This window comes from Molothrus ater, chromosome 5 (assembly GCF_012460135.2).
Source record: "Molothrus ater isolate BHLD 08-10-18 breed brown headed cowbird chromosome 5, BPBGC_Mater_1.1, whole genome shotgun sequence".
Taxonomy (NCBI): Eukaryota; Metazoa; Chordata; class Aves; order Passeriformes; family Icteridae; genus Molothrus; species Molothrus ater.
Window position 1 is genome coordinate 29,499,750 of NC_050482.2, and position 22,288 is coordinate 29,522,037.

The 22,288-nt window shown below is 35.3% G+C and overlaps 1 protein-coding gene across 1 annotated transcript in view; it reads right to left on the reverse strand.

Moving 5' to 3' along the window:
* ADAMTS20 (ADAM metallopeptidase with thrombospondin type 1 motif 20) overlaps window positions 1-22,288 on the reverse strand; it is an 85,551-nt gene that overhangs the window by 41,378 nt on the left and 21,885 nt on the right. The window contains 11 exon segments of the mRNA XM_036401473.1: window positions 2,507-2,624; window positions 3,757-3,893; window positions 3,990-4,171; window positions 5,565-5,710; window positions 11,656-11,760; window positions 13,061-13,202; window positions 13,866-14,012; window positions 15,110-15,215; window positions 15,525-15,565; window positions 16,365-16,489; window positions 17,189-17,272. Of these exon segments, the coding sequence (XP_036257366.1) occupies window positions 2,507-2,624; window positions 3,757-3,893; window positions 3,990-4,171; window positions 5,565-5,710; window positions 11,656-11,760; window positions 13,061-13,202; window positions 13,866-14,012; window positions 15,110-15,215; window positions 15,525-15,565; window positions 16,365-16,489; window positions 17,189-17,272 (1,333 nt within the window).

Below are 22,288 nucleotides of genomic sequence, written 5' to 3' on the forward strand. Positions count from 1 at the left end.
GGCATACAGATGGACACCATCTGACCATAGGGATATCCCAGACCATATGGCATCATGCTGGGCACATAAAACTAGGAGAAGAAGGAAGGGGGGAATGTTCAGAGTGATGGCATTTGTCTTCCCAAGTCACTGTTTTGCATGACAGAGACGTGCTTTCCTGGCTGGACACCTGCCTGCCCATGGGAAGTGGTGAACCAATTCTTGCTTTGCTTTGTGTGCATGGCTTTTGCTTTACCTATTAAACTGTGTTTATCTGAACCATCTGAATTTTCTCACTTGTATTCTTCCTGTTCTTTCTCTCATCCCACTGGGAGGTAGTGTGTGAGTGACTGGCTTTGTGGTTCCAGCTGGGGCTAAGCCATGCCAAATTTAATAATTCATTAACTTCCAAGTGTTTTTAATCTATTAAAACTATGCCATTCATTTAAATGAAGATTTAATCGAATTACACGTCCATCACATTTACCAGCTGGGGGCAGCACTGCAATTGCAAATTGACAAAATGCATGCTCTGGATAAATACGCAGTTTGGTCAATCTTTCAACATACCGGGAAGAAAACCAAAACACAGTTAAAAAAGCCCCTCATCTCACACACTCAAGACTTTGTGGTAATAGAATGAAAGAAGAAAAAATACAGGAGGAAACTATAATTAAAACTGCATGGTATGTTGTCAAGGATACACAAAGAGAAGAAATCACACACCAGGATGCTGAGAATGACCATTGTCCAGGAAAGGCTCAGATACTCTAATTTGATGCAATAATAATAACCAACATAGTAATAATGTGTACATAATTAGATTACCATCTCCTAAAATGGAAGCCAAGTGAATTACTATTTTGCTGTAATGAATTTTGGATTATTTCTTTACTACTGTTTACACAGTTACTGACAACATCATAACTGGATGACTATAAGCACACACCACGGGCTGCTATTATCAATTCCAAGTTCTGCCTTAGTAAAATGGCTCATTTCAGTTTGAAAGGGAACCAAATGAACTTAAAAGAAAAAGATCAAGTGCACATCAGCATACTTAGCTTGTGATCCTAATTCAGAATTTTTTTTGGAAAATTTTATTTCCTCAGACAATACCTTCAGTCATTAGCCTAGGGATGTCTTAGACCTCCCATGGACATGAGAGCTTTAGTTATCAGCTAAATACAATTTATTGTTTGCATGGCTGTATTCCAACTTGAGCACACCCCATGATAATCCCAAATGTTCAGCATACTGTTCATTGGTATAACTCAGTATTCTCTCTTACATGCTATAATTCAAGAATTTGAACATAATTTAAAACATTCTACTAACTAGAAAACCAAATAACAACAACTTTCCTCATCCCAAAACATGGGGGCTTTTTTCCCCTTCAACTTCAATTTGAAGCAAATAAGTCTGTGACAATGGGAAGTCATTAAATCAGAGTGACAGTCTTGACTTTATTTGCACAATGGCAGTTTCACATAATGGTCACTTGACTTGTAACAAATGTGAGTGTGACAAAATTCATGTGCTATCTATAAGCAACTTAGAACAGACACAAGAAAAAATACAAGTTTTTGTATGGGAAGGGTAGTTGTATAAATTTTTTGGTAATTTTCGATGCGTCTGTGCCTTCTGCCAGGGGAAAAGAAAATCTAACAGGATACTTGGCATACTTCCCTCTTCAGCAGCAATCCCTTTGTTCTATGAAAATCCTATTTGGCAACTCTCCAGGTATCATTTTCACTTCACCTGTGGTCTCTTTCAACCAGTGAAGTGTATGAAGGAGCCTCAAGGCTGATATTAATCTGGAGACTGCTGTCCTTATGTTCTATGCTCTAAACTACCTAACTGCACTGCTACACACACACAGTAGTGTCTCCATGCTTCACAGAAAAGACTACATATAGAAGAACTAACAGTAGCTCTTGTAGAGAAACTAAATCAAATCGATAAGAAATACCAGGGTTATTCAAAACTTTCTCATTTCTCACTTGTCAATGAGGAGGAAAAACATAAATATTGTTACCCCTGTTCTCTGGAAGGAGGAGGGTCACATTTCATAGGCTGAATTTTTCACTCTAGTAGAAAAGGAACTTCATCAGCTGCTCACAACACAAACTTCTTTCTATCTCTTTACACAACCAAAATGAAACATTGGGATATGTTCTTCAGCTGCAAAGTTTCAGACAGGAGAATGCAAAGTACAAAGCAGGAAGCATTCATGCTTTTAAAGTACTTTTACTCTCATAATTTCTTTTATTTTTGGCTTTGACTTTTGAGGAGATTGATTTTTTTTTCACTAGAATGAGTTAGTATGTCATAGGGCTTGCCTCTGTATCCTTGAGATGAAATGTCACTGAAAATCAAAGATATTTTTGTTGACAGAGGCCCTAAAGAACATACACTGAAATCCTTAAATGTAAACAATAATTTCTGCTTCCTTAAATGTAAAGAATAATTTCTAAGCCATAGTGAAGTGTCCATTAAGATTAAAAAAAAGGCAAAAGAAACATACCATAATGAGCACTGTTGAAAGTACCTGCAAGTGTCTTACATGAAGAATTATCACCACCACAGATTCCACATTTGTCTCTCCTTGCCTTTGAATTCAAAACATGATCACAGCCTGCTTGCTAAAGATAATGATAAAAATAAAAAGGCCCAGTGTCACTCAGCCCAATGGAAAACAATGAAAATAAGTAATATAAGCTTCCCACTACCCCATAATATTGTTGTTCATTGTATATATATTTAGTCTTCCTTGGCAATCCATTAAAAGCCATCAATGGTTTTGGATTCTGCAATGTAAGGACAAAATAGAATGGTGCAATCCCAACAGACTCTGTATGTCAAGATCTGCATAAGAATGTATAACAGCACATAAAGATTTTGTATTAAAAAATCAACATAATTTATAAATTTTAATTTATATTTACATTAGAAGTCTTGGAAGTCTAAAAGCAGTATGTATATATACATGGTCATCAATTCATTTAAACTCTGTCATTACTGAAAAGAAGCACAGGATAAAACACAGACTGTGTTGGTTAAACTAACATAAGCACAGTTTTTGTTTATGTATCTTTACTTAAACTTCATGGGTTTTTTTGAATTATGATAAACAGGACAATTCTCTGGCACTTCCTCTTTATTCAACCATAAAAAAAAAAAAAGTTATATTTTCTCCTCATTTTGAATTTGCTCAGTTTCACTGCAATCAGCAAAACCTCAACAAGGCTCAATAAAAAAGTCTTGAATTGTTAAAATAGGGCACCTTGCTTCTCCCAACAAAATCTTGTGGCAATGCCATAGCTGCTATTAAGCAGAGTACTGAACTGATTTAAGGGTCAGTTCCTCCTGATTTTACAGTAAAATAATAATTACATAAACCATTTACCCTTGGATTTTCTATTGACTATTTACTTCTTTGGTAGCAGAAAAAAAAATGCTAGTAATGACACAGCATGCTTCTTTCCTCCCTTTATCCTAATTTTGGATCGGTTTCTCACTGCTCACTTGAACAATATTTACTCTTCCACATGTGAGGCTTAATGAGGCAAGACTGTGGGTCTTCAGATTCAATGATATGTTTTTAACTTAATTGCTTCCGTTTCCAGATCTTTAATTTGATAGGTAATAAGATTAGCTTAAGTGAACTCAGAACACCATATTTTCAGTATAATGTTGATTTGTATTAATATTTAAAATCTACTTTATCACCTGTTAAAATTGATTTTAATAATTAATAAGTTTAGATTTAAATACCCTGCATAAGCCTTGAACACAAAGGTCATTGGTTTCTGCTCCACAGGGAGTACCATCAGCAACTCTGTCCTTCAGCTGATAGTAGGAAGTTGTTCCAGAAACTCGGCAAAAAAGTTTACAGCGATCTTTCATAGAAACTGGAAAGAAAATCCAAGAGGTTTCTTGTCTGTTTTAAAAGTTTAAATAAAGTAACATTTTTATTGTGTTAACTGAAAAGATGTGTGATTACTTACTACCACTGTATTTTGGAAGCCAGCGAACAGCAGAGGTAAGACCATTGATATTGAAGTGTTTGCCATCAAATTCAGAGCACTGTTGCTCCCGAAAATCCTTTTTGCCTTTTGGACATGAATCAGTATTACATGACCGAAATTTCATCCTGCGACCAACACAGTACCTTCCTTCATTTCTTGGTCTAAAAAAAAGGTAAATGTAAAACACACTCATTTTCTAAAATTGCTGTTTTATACAAAAAGTGGCCTCAGCCACTAATCTAAAGAGGAAAATCTCACACAGCATTCTGTCAGCTGTGTAACTGATTTACACATGCTCAGCTTCTACTGTGCATTCAATTATGCCCAAAATAAACTCAATCCTTGTAAAATACTGTTGCTGAGGTGGTAATCTCACTGCGGATGTTTATTAATGCATTATTACTTTTACTTCTCCTACAGCTATAACTATTTACCCTGAGTAAAAGCATTAATAATTGTAATGCTTTTTTCAATTTAGCTGAGATTAGAGTCATATTTCTACACAAGCAGCACCTCCCTCTGTAATTTGAAATTATTACTTTACAGAGTGACAGAGAAAGATGACAATTAGGAGCTGGCACAGTCTCTTCTGTACTCTTAATATTGGTTTCACTTTGGGGATCAAAAGAATAAAAAAGGGAAATTGCGGAAAACACCTCATTTACTGTAAAGTCTAAAATACATTTTAACAGTTATAAACCTTGACACAAAATAATTCAGAATTTGTATGTTCTTGGGGAAGACAAAAAGATTAAATCAACTAAAAATTGATACTATCAATCAGTAGAGACTGAAAGAGGCATTATCTAATGGCAATCTAGTCTACTGCCTCTTACTCATCAGAGAAAATAAAATAACCTGGGCCATTTGATTGAATTTCATTTACCCTACTGATAACATCAAGCTGACATGACTTCCTAGAGAAACACTGAGATTACTCAGGCACCAGCTGTAGTTCTGCTTCTGGACGAGTTATGGGTAAAGTTCTCCTTGACTTTTATTACAGAGACCAAAAATCCACATGGAATTATCCAGTCAATGTAATTTTCTAATTATAAAGGGAAGTTTTAAATGCCTCTGTTATAACCACTGCTCCTTGTGGGTTGTTACTGGTGGTGATATTGTGGAAAAGCCTTAAATCAAAGCAAATCAAGTGTTTCACTAAACAGATTAGTAGGGAATACATGTATTTATTTTTGCAGTTCTTACTGCAAAAAAAGCATCTTATGTTTAAAGAAACTTCAACAGTTAGAGTAAACCTAGGAAAAAAGACCCCGTCAAACTAATTTTTTAGAAACATCTGCACGAATGGATAATATTGCAGAAAGACATGAGTAATCTAAAGGTCCTCTGCATAATAAAGTCTTTGAACTTATCTCTTTCCAAACACGGCTGAAACAAGCATTTTTTGCTGGTGCTTCAAACTGATTTGCACAGCCCACAATACCTCTATTTTATTTTGAGGCAACGCATAATTTTTTAATACCTTCATTATGACAATGTAAAACACATTAAAACATAATAAAAAATGTGAAACACAATAAAAAAACACACTCTGGTCGATTACACAGCCTGGTGGTGCTCTTGATTCCACCTCCACAAGTTCTTGAACACGAGCTATAAGGTCCCCATGGTCCCCATTCTCCATCTACAGGGCGCAGCTCCATTTCTTTGCTCACACAAATTCCATGGCGGCAGTGCTGCACAGTCGACAAACAAAATAAAATTTGTAACTCAGGCAAACAGGTTACTGTCTATTTTAGGGCAGAAAAAGAATAAAATTTAAGCATTCACTACTCTTATCTGAATCTAGATATTTTCTAAAATGTTCCATTTCCTTTTAGACAACTTCCCCAGTAGTCTTGTTTTAATAAATGCTATCAAGAGTACTTTGATAGCTAGGAAATCTACTGGATATTGAATACTTATCTGTCTTGTCACTTTATTCAAATATCTCTAAAAGATCTTGAATTCCTGATACATTTTCATGCATAAAGTTCAAAACAGGTTTACAACTGTCTCTTATATACAAGATTTTTCACTTTAATTTTGAATTCATACTGACACAAAAAGTGAAAAGTTAAAAGAAACCACCAAGGAAATCAGGGTGTTTTGAACATCTCAAAAGCTAACTATCTAGTGGGATTGTTTGGGAAAAGCAGACAAGCATGTAAGACCTTGATCATGTAAAGCAAGATGATGCTATAGATTCATACTTGAACCTAGAATTTCATACCTATAACAGAAGGTGTAAAATATTTTAATTTATTAACATTTTATGCATTTTTAAATTTACTACTAATTTAACAAAGCTATTAACATTAAAATGGAATTAATGGTTAAATTTTTATAAAAGAATAGTAAAGAAATAATAATTCTTAGAGCAAGATACTACATTGCAATGCCTATTATGTTACTTTACATCTCATTCTCAGTGAAGAATTACCTATTTCCACTAAAAAATTACATAAAGGAGGAATTTTCATTTCATCTGCTGGGATTTACATTATTAAGAAGACAAAGACTGCAAGACTATTTTGTTGTGGTCATGCCAGTTATGAGACTTTACCACACTGTAATTGTACACTTTTACTGTTTATAGAAAGTAATTATCCTTTTTTTCCCCAGAAGCATCAACCTCTTGCTTCTAAGTATTTACTATCCTTGTTCCTGACTGCATATATGTTTCCACTTCAGTGATTATTGAAAAAGTACATGACTAAAAAGTATAAATGAGAATCTTATGATGGGTGCATGTGTGACTTTTCCCAAAGAACTCACAGGAACTACCAGGAGTAATCCTATTGATGACTTACAGCAGTTGGAATTCTAATTCACTTGTATCCTTTAGAAAATCCCAAGTAGTATATTTGATCACAACACAGTGGAATAGTTTACATACTAAAATAGAATATTTAGGAGATACTATAATTTCAGCATTACATATCCTGCTGACTTCTGTGTGGGAAACGTGTCAGTTTTGTCCTTGACTTCAAACACCCTCTGAGGCATCAAAGACTGCCCTCATCTGGAGACAAGACACTGGCCAGGACTGAATACATGGGGTCAGTCCTCATACATAATAGAGAGAATTCTTTATTTTAGATGCCTGTTTGCAGACTCAGGATTAGATTGTCCATTAATTAGGTTTGTTGTCAGGAGGGATTCCGCTAGTTGTATTGAGAGGGAGTGGCTCATCCCATCTTTCCCTGCAGGAAATATAGTGTATGGATCAGTCTAGTACCTAATGTCAAATCCCTAGCAATCAATGGTAGATTTTCTACATAGTCCATCCATAATAAGGAACATTAAGAACTTGCCTTTCCAAGAACTGTCCTTACCATCTTATGAAATAATTTTTTCCACTATAGGCTGAAGAGTCTAAATCCTCCTTCACAAAATGAACACTGCATTCTAATATAGACAGTGATCTAGCATTTAGGCTCTTTGTCCGTCCAGAAAAACATTTACAATAACTTGAAGGCAGATTTCAAGAAAAGAGTTTTTAAACAAAATTTTATAGCCTCAACAGTACAATTTTGATCCATAAAAATGCAAAGCATATGCTTACATCTGGGATTTTAATAGCTTATTCAACAAACTTGTCTCAGCTATTATTCGGCTGCATTCCTACAGAAGCAACATGATGAAGTCATGGTAGAAAACTCCTGCACCAGACATGTTCCAGATGTTCCTCTGTGTTCACTTGAATCATTGCTTCACTGAGAATACTATGATACACAGAGCTTTCATAAACTTAAATATAATTGCTAACAATTTTTTCTACATTCTTATGGCAAATACAGCGTATGTGTCATGTAAAGTGGGTATGACACATAATTCCAAACATACCAATTGAAGAAAGTGGCGAGGGTGCTCTAGTCAAGATCAACAGTTGGTTTTCTGTCGAAAAACGTAGAAATGCTTCAAATTTGGAATCAGTAAACCTATGGGTACCCAAACTTGTTTTTTATTAATAACCTCCTTATAATAAGCACTTGGAGTCTTTCCTATGGATTAACCTATGACTTGATAAATTGATTTTGACATCTTTCAACTTATCTCCAACCAAACTTCTAAATTTCCAGGAAAGAAACCTTGAAAGAAATTATTAAAGCGTTACTTGACAGGCTATGCTCAACTTTGACTGAATGAAGGAGAGGGGTGGATGCACGCAGAACAGGACTAGAGCTCGTCTGAAATCAAGCACTTCCCACACAGCCCACCAAGATGAGAAGTGGGACCCTAAGGTACATAAAAGGAGCTAAACCAGAGCAGTTAATAAAATGAGCATACAAGGCAGAAGAAATGGAGCTTGGAAAGACGTCAAACTGAAGGTGTCACCACAGCATCTCAGGTCTTCATCTCAGACAAGTCTACATTTATTACTCAAATGACATTATCTACAAAACCCACACTATTTAAGTTTTTTCAATGTTTTCAACTTTTTCTTGCAAAAAAACTGCATTCTTTTTTTCTCCCTTGAAACTTCTAATTTTCTGAAATTATAGCTCATAGAAAAATATTTCACAGAAATCCCAGTTTACAGAAAAAATTTATCACTTGAGCCCATACTTTACTCTGTTCTTACAGTTCAAAAAATCTGCTGCTGTTTTCCAGATGGTGAACATATTCCCCTATCCCAACTCTGATAAAATCCATCTGATTTTTATACTTACTTTACATATATATACACATAAAATTATTTATTCTTTCAGATTCAATATATTCATGTATTACATTGATGAAGTAGTCATGAATGCTATGTCAAGCTATGCAAAATTCTTAATAATAATCATTACTGGGTACTAACTACCAGTCAAGAATAGCAAACATACTTCAGAATTAGAAGGGTATTTCTTTTACTGTTCAAAGCAATTCTTTGTTGCTCTGCATCCCCATTCTCAGTTGTACCTGTATTCCTGTCTTTTATGCCAAAAGGACTAGGATGAAATCTTAATTTATTTGATTGCTATTCTGAATATTTTTAGTTGCTAGCTCAATATCCATTACATATCTACAGTGAATAGAATTGATTAACATGTCTCTAAAACACAGAAAGGCACATTCTTTCCAATCCAACTGTTACTTGTATCATGTGAATTCCTTCTTGTTGTTAAAGAGATTTTTCCAAACTTCAGTGACAGTTAGTTTTTTTTCAGTGTTCAAGTAGCAAACTGCCATTATGCAGAACACTGGATATCCCCAGGACACTGAAAAGCTTGGGTCAGAATCATATAGCTACGTCCTACCTCTCCATTCCAATGCTCAAGGAATCAAAAGAATATGGGCATATTTCTATACTCCTCAGGAATCCAGGAAGGATCAGAGTGCAATCTTTTGGAGTGCCTCAAAAAAACAGTAATAAACCACTCATGCTTTACTGGGTATTTTTGCTGTTATTTTCATATCAATAAAGACTTTTTCTGAGAATGCCACTCCTGGAAGAGAGGTGTTTTCAACAATTTTTCTTCTTTGGTGGTGGGTTTTTTTTGACTCAGATATGCTTCACTAAATCCAACTGTTAGAGCAGTCCATAGAGCAAGATCCAATAATACAATACATGATGTTTGAAATCTGAGCTTAAAAAGTTGATTCTAAAATAACAAATGTCTTAAATGGATCTTTTCTGCATCCATCACAGCAATAATGTTGTAAATGCCAAAAATAAATCAACTTTCGCTTGCTGGAAAATATTAATTACAATTAATAGTCACCATCTCTTATGCCCATTAACATCAGCAGCGACTTGCAGTCTGAGCTTGAGAAGAGCTGTCCCTTAGTCAGGAACAGATGACAATTTGTCAGATTAATTAATTGCTGTTCTTTCTTACATCTTTCAGAGGTAATGACTGTAATTAGCTCTTTACTTCCTAGAGAAAAATGGTTCCACTCCGCTAATTACATAAAAAAGGTTTTTGTATTCTTCTATAGAAGAAATTCTCTGATGTTGGCAAATTAGAGTCAATTTAACTGAAGATTACAAATGAAGTTTACATAAAAGTTGAACTTCCTTTCTGATGAGTGACTGATTGAAAAATGGGTTAAACATTTTAACATCAACGGCATGCATAGGCTACAATCAAGCAAAGCTTCCACTACAGCCTTCAAGTAACTTTTTCTAATCTTGCAAAACAGAAAGAAGCCATTTGAAACAGTTTACCTACTATATTTGTTTCCATTAAGACACTCTTTTCAAATTCCTCATTAATATTGTCTTTCCAAACATAGAATCTTTTAAGATTAAAAGTTATTGGGGAAAAATTAGAAATAACTGAGTGAAATGTAGCTGCCCATTATACAAGGAAATGAAATTAGAGCTTTTAATCATTTTTGAATATATACAATTATTTTAAAAAATTAACATTACTCCCACATTGCCCCCTGAAGCCTCTGAAGCACACTACTATATAAAAGTAGCTCAATAATAAACCACCCACACTTAAGAAAATCATTGTCATACCTTACCATGTAAAATCTCAAAAATATTTATTCTCACAATACCCTGACAAATAAGAAAACACTTCTGTTTGCTGGTGGTGAAGTAAGACATGAAGAAGACAAATACTAGACCGGTAAAGAACTTAAGCACCTTATTTTTATCCACTTCCCAAACCACATACAAATCCAAAACTAAAAGCCTCAAATCTTCATTGGAAACTGCATACACCTAGCCTCCACCATTGCTTCTGTTTCTACCGAGGTTCTGTAAGTGCCTTGACTATATCTACTAATAAGATAGTCATGACCCTTATGGACATCCCAAGGAAGGATATATTGTCCAATTTTACAGATCAGGATCAGCATTCAAACACTTGCAAATGAAGAAGCAGTGAGTGGCACCCTTATCACCTAAAAACTCCTTACCAAATAAACCAATGAGCAGAATACAGGAAACACAGTTTCCACTTCTTTTTTTTTAATCTGACAAAGCATTTAATCTGCACTTCAAGCAGCCAGGTAGTCTTACACATTGGGGTATAAATGAGAAGAGAGCTCCTGTTTCTAGCACTGAACAGACCCAAGTATCCTGAATTAGGTTACAATAGGAAAGACAGAAAATGAATCCAAGTTATGTGTGCTTAAGGCACTTCCTGGAGCAGGTGAAGAGCTATTGACACGTTTTCATATTTTCTCTGAAACAGATACAGTGCAGATACAAATATCTGAGATCAGATTCTAATCCAAAGACTCCCTCTTTCAAAAAGCATACACCTGTACCTAAGTGATTCATATTTAATTTGTGCTAGTTCAATAAACAACCTCTACAAGATGAATTGGGGGAAACACAGTTTAAGGATGTCATATTTCAGATAATTTTACTTAGGACACTACCAATCAAGAAAAAAACAACTTATGCATGCTGAACATTTCAAACAGAAGGAAAGATGTCAACTTTCCCCTGACTTCTTTCACCTATTTTCAACCAGTGTGGCATCTGTAAACTTTCATAATTACTCTGAACAGACAAACCGGAGGTTTTTATGTCACAAGATTACAGAACTAAGAGAAACTGCATGTAAAGTCAGGTAGACAATTTTCACACCATCAGAAGTCTATAGGCACAGTATTGCCACACAGCAAGCACTCATCTTTCTTACCTACATCCGAAATTTCAAGTACTGAGAAACAAAACAAGGCTTACCATGCCTACACCACAAGCTGTTCCATCAGCCAAAGGCATGTGCTGAGTACGACAACCCTTGTGAACACCTTCTGTGCTTGTGCACCATAAGCGTTTGCATTGTTTCTAAAAAGAAAACCAGGTTACTTTTTTTGCACCAGCAATACCATTTTAGACATTAGTTGTGATTATTTTATTGTTTTATTGATTGTGTTATTTTTATTTTCTCACACCATGCAGGCTTAGGGTTTGCTATTGTACTACCATTTTTTCACAGATAAAACTCCACAGGACCAAAACAGATTTTGCTTAAGGCCAAGCAGGAATGTGGAATTTCTGAAATTGATCCCATCAGATTAATAGATAACTTCATTTTCTACTTCAGTAGAAAATTTTATTTAAAAGTCTAAGAGGTTATGGGTAATACTACACACAACAGCTTCCATTGAATCCCCCAGAAGAAGACCCTAAGTGAATTTAACAGGAGTTAAATGTAGTGTCTAGAAAATTAAGCAGAAAGCCTCATTTTCAAATTGCTAAAAGACTCTTAATAGACAAATAACCCTTACAGATTAAACAAATTTATAAATTAGTTTTCAGTAACACCATCTTCAGGTGTTTGAAATCCCCTTTTCCTTTCCTTTAATATTGTCACAAAGCCTGACCCCTCTTATACAACATTTTACCTCACCAAAAAGCTCCACTCAATTCAGTCTGAATTTGAGCTTAAATGCTCCTCTTTAAACACCTCCAACAAGACATACAATGCTGGTAGAGGAATTTTACAAGTTGCTCCAAAATCTAACTCTACCTGAAATCTTGTCAGCAGTGAATAAAGTGTTATATTTGTGTTTATATTGCAACAGCCACATTAAGTTTTGAAAATACAACTTAAGTTTCAGTACTAATCTGTTTGAGTTTTCTCTCCGCATCTCAGTTTTGTATACGAAACTGCCAGGCATGAAAATATTTTTGGACTCTGACAAAGTAGAGGGAATCTACAATTTGGAACAAACATTTAGAAGAAATGTTTGAGATAGTCTATTTTTAAGTTATAAGTTTCTAAAAAGCATTAAAAGAAGCAGAGAAGCAAGACCTGCTAATGTAAAATATGATGAAAACATTTGCAGGAAGTGCTGAAATAAATCCCTTTAAGTTGTTGCAGGAAACTTTAGTATATGCAGCTTTAGATATTTTAAACGAATTCTCACATTCATAGATGTGGAAATCAAAATGAATTAAACCTATTTTCTACTGCTATAGATTTCTCACATGTGAAATTGCAGTGCTGTATACTGAACTCTTCCACTTCAAAACAATATAACCTGAAATTTTAGTTATTTCAGGATAAAATCATTCCAAAACCAGTACGTTTCAGTAATTTTTTAGCCTAGATTAAGCATGACTTTGTTTGGTTTTCACTTACCAGGTAAGGGCATACTTGTGACCCAATACCAAATGTAAGCTCACACTGCTTGTTGACATCATACATTGACCCAGGCAGCTGAGAGGAGAGATGGTATGTTTCTTCACTAGGTTTGTCAAGGAGGCATTCACCATAACCAGTACTGTTGTAAAACAGGAACAAAATGTGAATAAATCACTCAACTCATTGGGAACCTTCTCACTATTCACACAACATTTTACAGTGGAGTTATGGTTTTGCATGCCTACTTGCCTGTAGAATGACTTTAAATGAATTAATGAATAAAGAAATGTACCAGGTCACTTGATTTTGCTTTTTTGTATTTTGCATTTAGATCCATCAAACAAAATTAAGTGGGATTTTTCTCATTTTTTAAAAAAGGAAAAAATACCTAAATTATACCCATCACTTATTTTTAACATAAAAACTTTAGAAAATAAAGGGTGCCTATTCTAACCTACTAAAATAATCCTAAAGGTATTTTCAATAAAAAGTACCACTACATTTAAAAAATTTTCTAAGCTTTATATGTTCAGTGCAACTTTAATGGTTATCATTCACAAAAAAAGTTAAATACATGTATTTTTCTGGAAGACTGAGGCCCTGCAAGTCAGTGGTTAAACCAAAGAACAGGGCAAAAACTATATTTAAGCAATATCTTTAAATACTTCTCAGAAATAAATGAAATTGGTAAAAAACAAAAACAAAAACAAAAACAAAAAAAAAACAAAAACAAAAAAAAAAAACCAAAAACAAAACACACAAAAAACTCCACTCCAAACCATAGCATTATATTGATACTTACTCAAGAAATTCAGTGATGTATTTTTGACTGCATTTTGACCAGGTCCATGGACTTGTATGATAATTTAAAGTTGGAGCCATCACATGATATTGGTGTTTAATTCCAGCTTCTTTACATTTAAAACTATCATCATGAGGCACATTAAACCTAAAAAGCAAAAGAGATAAACTCCAAAACAAATTCAGCAATAATTAACTGAAACTTTCTTTGCTGCAGCAGCAAATGCTTGAAGTTTGAGTTTGAAAATGCCTTAAAATTTAATGGGACTCACTCAATACATCTATCTGGCCTTTTGGCAACAGGTATCTTTAAAATGCCTTACATAATTATCCCCCTATACAAATGCTCCTAGTTGTATAGTGGTGGGTACAGGAAAAAATGTACAAGTAACATACTTTTTTAGCTTACCAGAAAAATTCCAGTGTTTTAGGAGTGTGTCACTTTAAAGGAACAACCCATGTCCTCAACTGAATATACAGGCCATGGCTGGTCTGTTCACAACATGCAACCCCAACACTCACATCATAACTCTGACTACTCAGAAACAAAAACTGCAGAGCACATCAATATCATACTCAATGCAACTAACATCTTACATTACTATCTCAGTTCGAGTACCAAGACAAATAGCATGTGTCTAAGTGGACTTGCACAAGAAAATGAACAAGCTAGCTACTGAGCTTTGTAACGTCATCGTTACCTACACTGTGGCATGCTCATGGAGCTAGAGTATAGCACCTTTCTGCCATCACTGATGAGGTATGCTTCATAAAATAAAATGCTGTCATCTCCTCTTAATTTTCAGTGTAAAGTATTTCTCTTTGTGTTACTCTACTGTACTCTGAAAGGATCAAACACAAGGAAGAATATTTCTGTGTTATATTAACAATTGTCTTTTCTTAAAGGTAAATTCCTAACAGAGCTAGAATACACTTAAGAGTTAACATGACTATGTTGCACTATCTAGGGTATGTCCCAGTGTCCCAACCAGTTCATATGACAAAAGGACAGAATTCATCTTTTGGACAGCTTTTCCTAGAATTCAGGATACCAACCAAATTATAAAACTCACAATTTCTTAACCAGGCTCACCACAAGGGGCAAAAATAATAACTCTTCTAAAAGGCCATATCAGACTGCACCCTCTTAGAAATGCAAAGCCCACTGCTGAAAATTGGTCACATTTAAAAGCAAATTTAAAACAAAAAAAAAAAAAAATTACCTGCCAAGTCATAGGTACTTACACATGTCCAAGCTCATGTGCTATAGTAAAAGCAGCACTCAATCCATTTTCTTCACTTACAGAACAACTGCGTAGTGGGTCACACATTGTACCTAGCTCTGCTAAACCTGCAAAATTGAATCCTTATATAAAAGCTTAAGGGAATGAATTTTCACATGTTGCCATGCATTACAGTGAATGTTATGGCACTCAAGTCAAAAGTTGTGCCTCAAGTATGCAGCAAATTTACACAAAACAAACAACCACCTGGCACCAAAGTACATGCCAGGAGAGAATAGCAACAAGAAATGGGAAACCATTATTTTTGTCTGTGTGGTTTAAATTTTGTATCTCTTTTCTGACTATTCCTAAACCAATATTGACACTGATATTCTTATATATGTAAAATCATACTGATGAAAAAGAGAGTAACTCACCAAGAGTATCACACTTCTCTCTAGCTCTGCAGATATCTTCCCTTGAAAGAAAATATTTATTTCAAATCATTACAGTATATAAAAGAATATTTGAAAAGTATTTCACTGTTGCTAGACTAGTTACAGCAATTGCAAATCTGATTCTCATTTTTTAATGTTACAGGCCATTCAAACCATTTGTATTCTAGTGAAAGAAGTAATTTAAATTCACCAGACTAAGCCCACAGTGATGCCTTTTATCTAGCATGCAAAGAATAAAAATTTATTATGTTCTTTCTCTAGAATGCAGAAGGTAGCTTAAGTATGAAATGATGCTGAAAAACATGCAAATTGCAGTATACTTGAAACCTTATTGAGAGAAAAATCAGTGAAAAACAGACTATTCCAGTGAATGAACATCAGAACCCTCACTAAGGTGACTGTTGTACAGGCAGAAAACATACTAATATTTATATGCTTTCCATTTTAAGCTTTTCATAGTTCTGATTATATCAGGGCTATCAGGAGCTGTCTGTCACTGCATCCTTCAGCTGACTCTAACAATACTCCTCCCCTATCACATGTATGTACCAAAACTAGAGATTTAACTTCCTTGCAATGCTTTCAGGTCTAACTAATTTCTATTATCTTTGATGGAAGGATAATCAGATGCTTATCTATCAACATAGCAATGTCAGAGCAATGCCTCACATATTGATAATCAGTGTTTTGGAAGGGCAAGATAGTGTTATTCACTTATCTATGAATAATGTCAGTGGAATGGTTAAAAGATTATAGTAAAAACAAAACTGAAGCATTTGTCTCACCTAGGTGGGTAACTGTGGCTTTTAGATACTGTACCTAGTGATGAGAACAGCAGTATCATGATGAGAAGGGTGAGTATCATCCAAAGTGTTTTGTGCTTGCTGCCATAAGCAAAAATTACGCAGAGTGGTAGCTGCATTAAAAGTGATAGCTGGTCCTTCCTAAGCAAGAAATGGCCAAAAACATCAAATAAGGGCTTCAATATTCATGCACTTGCACTTACTGCATTGTCATTCATGCTGCTAGTCTACAAAGTAATGACTTGTGCATGGAAAGAAAGTCAGCAGGACCCCACATAAGAATTCCCTCAGCACATTTGTTTGAAGGGTCAGATCTGAATTCAGCTACAAGTCATCAGTCATAAGAACCCATTATTCTAAACAATGTATGTGAGCATTTACCATGTGTTCAGTATTAGAAAATATAGTGACAAGACATTTATAATAAATAAATATAAATCCACGTATTTGAAAAGCAAGTACCTCTTACAATCTTAAAATACTACAGCTGTTAGGGCTGAAAGTGTGCCATCAAAACTCTCTATAAAAACTGCCATTTTCCCACCATGCTTCCATGAGCATAACCACACTTCAGGTAGTTCTGCCATAAGCTTTCATATACTATCTGATTTATGTCAGTATAGGTCTGTACTAATACAGACAGGAAAATAGAGGCATTAAATACAGGCCTTGAAGTTAACATTGCATTTGACATATTGTTTCCTATTTTAAAACAAAATTATGTAGTTTAAAACAGTATTTTATATTTAAACTAAAAAAAAACTTTGTAAGTACAATGTAAGTTCATGCATTTTGTTTCTTATATAAGAAAGAAATCTTTTAAATATTTCTTTTTCTTACCTGTTCATTGTGAATTACAATTAATTTGACAATAACTATATTTATAAGATTTCCAATACTTGAATCTTTATAAATAGCTGCAACCTAAAGAGAAAAAGAAGATTAGAGTATTAAACTCACCTGGCAAACTATCTCTTTTAATGAAACAAACAAATTACCAAAGCAAACCAAGCCACCACACAGCAGGTATCTCATGCATCCAACTGTATCTTCTACCCAAGGACATGGTGACAAAAAAAAACCAGTTTCTCAGTTTTTAATACCCAAATAGCTTCTATTGTCATTTCCAAGCAGACAGACATGTTGAAATTATGTACTTCCCAATAATGTAAAAAGTACACTTATACAATTTATTGATAAAATATCAAAGAAAGGAAAAAAGTACTGTTACTGTGACTGAGAGGCATAAGCTGCTTTATATGGATGATTTGCAGAATCAATACCTGAAATATTAGAGAGTCTTAGAAAGCAACTTTGAACAAATAAGTTTTTATCTTGCTCTTAATGGAAGCTAGACTGAGCTGTAAAACTGTATTGAAAATAAACATGACATATACAAAGGTAGCTTTCTGCATTCATAAAATTTGAATTTATATACCCAACAGGCATTTTTATACATACTCTTGCAGACAGATAGTAAAATTCATGAGTCAATTCCATACACCAAAGTGAACTACTTTGAAAGTTATTTTTCATAAAAACAGTATAAAAATTTATGCACTCCAAGTAACAGCTTCAGATATCTCATCCACGTGAATTCTGGCTTAAAGCAGTAGTCGAATGACAGCCTTATGTAAACAAGAGTTGCCACAAAACACAGAAGTACTGCCCTTCCTCCCTTCAAGCTTGTGCTAAGGCTGCAAGGCTATAAAATGATCAAGGAACTGATCCAACTGCAAATTTTTGGGGTTTTTAAAAATCACGTTATACTGGTCAATATGCTCTCATTTCTTGTGCAGTCTCCAACACAAGTGCTGACAGAGGGAAAGGGGAAGAAGAACAGACTTCTTTCAGAAGTCATTAGAGCCACTTGAACTGGCTCAAATCGCTTATGAAACCACAGCCTTGCAGTGTATAAATTCTGTTCACCTGATGTCAAGTAATACTGCTAAAACTTAGAACTGATAGAGCACTGGCTCCCAACTCATGCCCCACCTTTCTCTGAACTGGAGAGAACACAATATGCAGCACTGTCCTTCATTCCTTTGTTTATAAACAAGCTGGAAGTAGAGGATTCAATAAGAGTAGGGGAGGAGCCAGAGAGCTTCAGAACCCATGTGGAGAACATATTTCAGAGAAGTACAGCTATTGTTTGCTTCTTTCCATACAGACTCCTTTCTTGGCTACTAACCAGCAAGTAGCCAATTAGTCTTAGGTGGGAATAAGGAACATCTCTCACAATACAAATACTCACAAATACTCTCAAAAGGGCTGAATCCACTGGGCATGGACAAACTCAGAAGCCTTTACAAAAGGTATCTGAAATGCTCAAGCACAATTTAGGCAGAATTGAGTGGAATAAACTATCATTTTTCTAATACCAAAATTACCACAATCAAGCCCATAATTTGTGTTCTTATACTTTGAGATCTACTTTGATAAACTTAGAAAGGATATTTCTGGACATTTATCCTCTCCACAGTCAAAGTATGTTCCTATAGGAACTGCCATTTTACAATAGCACAATTATCACATCCATCTCAACTCATGTAACTTATAGGGAGCAAATTCCATCAATGGTCAATTGAGAAGGAGAAGGGATGAACTGTTCTGTAGACATGACTATATAGAGATATGTATTTAAACATACATTTCCATACAAGACATGAAGAGTAGCTATTTCATTTCTTCATCCCTTTACTATGGAAAGAGACAGGATGGTTAATTTTCAGATGTATGAGGCTAAGGCAGATTAATTCCAGCCCAGCTCTTTCAAATTTTATTTTTCTTCAGCAAAGAAGAAACAGAATATGGGTTCATATGGCATTCCAAAATCATGTCAGAGAGGAATCTGAAATGAGATCTGGAGGATCTTTGGCTTATTCCAAGAATTGGAAGACACTTGGAATAAGTGTTCCAAGGATTGATTCTAATACCATTTAGGTTGATATAAGAGGCACTTACAACTGAGAATTTGTTACAGCATAAACCTATGCAAGAAGATTACATGTGTATAGCATTAACAGAGACTTTTTTCACTGGACATGGTTGTTGCACTTGACCTTGTAGACCTTCATGGATTCACACAGGCCCACTCCTCAAGCCTCTCAAGGTCACTCTGGAAGGCATCCCTTCCCTCAAGCAACTCAGCCAAATCACTGGACTTGGTGTCACCTGAAAACTCGCTGAGGGTGCACACAATTACACTGTCAGTGTCATTGATGAAGATAATAAAAAGTATTGGCTCCAATATGGTCCCTTGAGGGATACCACTCATTACTGGTTTCTGTTTGGACATTGAGCCATTGATGATACCTCTTTGGACTGGCCATCCAGTCAATTCCTTATCCATCTAACAGTCCATGCATCAAATCCTTATCTTTCCAATTTACTGGCCAGATTGCAGTGGGGGGCTCTATCAAAGGCTTTACAGATGACCAGGCAGAGTTCTTTCCTTGCCCCTGGTGCAGTTACTCCATAACAGAATGCCACTAGCTTAGAAACATATCTTAATTAACTTGTAAATCAGTCTAGTTAGTGTCTGGTTTTGGAACAGAAAGCTCTGAAACTCAGAAACCAGATGCATTTCACTGGCTGTCAAGTAAAGAGCATGCAGGTCATCTGAGATAGTGACACAATCAACAAAAACCAATACATGACTTGTCCAGTACTCTAAGGCTATATATATCAGGTAGAATAGGCAAAGGGATTGAGGACTGAATGGGAGAGTTAACTAGATGAGCTAACACCAAATATTGCCTGAATGCCTAAACTGTGACTTTAAATGTGCAGTGCAAAATTAGCCTTAAGTTTCCCAAATGCCTCCTCTGCTATAGTACAGATAATTTCTGCTCCTGGGTGATTAGAATGATCCAAGCAAGGAGTTAAGGCTGGAGCCTACTCGTAACTAAAACTTAGCAGTTCTTGTTCATGGCTGCAGTAGTCCTTATACTGTAGTTGATGGATGTTCCCTCATATACATTAATAGTTCCTTGAAAAAAATCTTTTACTGTTGTGAAAGTGCTTTCTGTCAAGGTAAAATCTGGAAAAATAAAGGAGGCAAAGAAACCAACACGAAACACAGAGACAAGAGTCCTCCTTCCTGCCTGTTGACCCCATGTCCATTTAAAACATTTGAGCAAGATTGTATCTTCAAAACACAAAACTAGTTACTCATACCTCAGAGGAGATGCATTAGGCTGAGTAAGTATATGAGAGAAAAATATCTCATTTCATGCCTGAAGAGAATCTGTTGCAGGACTTTCAACACTATATCTATGCACCATTTGAATTATGTACTGGTTATCTCTCTGCAGAATAGCTGAGGACTGAAATAATGTCATGTAGATGCCAGAGGTCTGCAGTTCCTGCCAAAATCTGAAACATACCTGTTTCCATTATGAGAGAGAGTAAGTTCATGATAAATGTAAAATAACACTGCTCTCAATCCTATGTTTGAGTCAAACTGTGGATCCTTTGCCTCATGAGCATGACCTCCAAACATTTAGTTAATACCACTGCTTTCAAAAGAACAAGAGCAAGACTGTATGCTGATAACAAGATGCTCTTACCAGCAAAGTTCAGTATACATTCTCAGCATGGTTGAACAACTGTGAAAAGTCCTGAAAACTGATAACCACAAATCAAACTTGAAGATTTACCTAAGGAACTAGGCAGACAAAAATAATCCACTGAGACTTGAAATTTTACAATTATGCAGGAAACTATCAAAGATCTGGAATATAATATCCTTATTTTAGGTGAAAAAAAATTAAGAGGTAAGTACTCCCTGTTCCTGTATTCTAAGGATACTCCTCTCAGTCATCTCTTATTGGAGGCATTCCTGAAAAGGGATGATGAAATGGGATAGGAATTTAATAGCATATACCATTCCTTTATAATTTCCAGATCCCCTTGGTTTACAGTGATCTAAATACAGGCTTTAGAGAAGTAGGAGGTAATAGCCAAAATAAAGTGAAATTAGTTTCAAAAGATTTTTCAAACTCTTAAAACCAGCCTTCACATCAGAATACAATAAAGAATGGGGAAAAAATATAAATGAAACTAGTTACACTTTAGTGGAAGGATCACAGCTTTTATTTTCAAGGAAGTGTGAAAGATTAAGTCAGACAGCTGTGGCTGCCAGTTTACTGGAAGCAACTTGGTCACACAGTTTAGTTTCTCTTGAAAATCCTGTTTCAACTGTCCATGAAAGTGTGACTGAATAGAGGCAAAATGCCCTATTTAGAAAAGGTGATGATAAACAAGCAAGTACACCTAGAGGCTGGAAGGCAAGTAAATGATATATCCAAATCCAATTGGATACATCTTGTTTAGCTCTTTTTTCCTTCCTTTTTTTCACTCCTAAACATTGTATCACAAGACCTCTTTTTCTTTCCTCTTGTCTGTTACACACAAGCATGGTACCAAGAAAATACATTCATATCCCCTGAAAGAAACACAGCATCACTTCATAGCTTGTATGTCTTTTGTAGGCTCCAGAATCTTCTATGTATCACTGTAGTGCTGAAAGCATGTAAGATATCCAGGATCGGGAAGATTTCTCCTTCACCTTTTCCAGTGTCATACTGATTCTATCATATACTTCATAAGACCCAAAAATTGCCTGAAGTCATGAGATATATGAGCAGCTACTGCTTCAGAGAAAGAACCATGTTATTTCTGTTGGTGCTACTCCTATTCTGTGGCATGCATATTTCTGTACAAAACTGGCTTCCACAAGTAGATCCTAATGGCAGCAAAGACTTCTCATGCAAACAAGTATACCCATGCCTCAGACTTCCCAATTTTTTCCCCTCTAAGTTTTAGTTCATCTACTGCCCCCCTCACCCAAGTCTTGTTCAAGCTACTATCCCCTCAGTTAATCAAGTAGAGGTTCTACATGTCACCTCATGGAGTGCTTTAGTGGAAGCAAAAGGA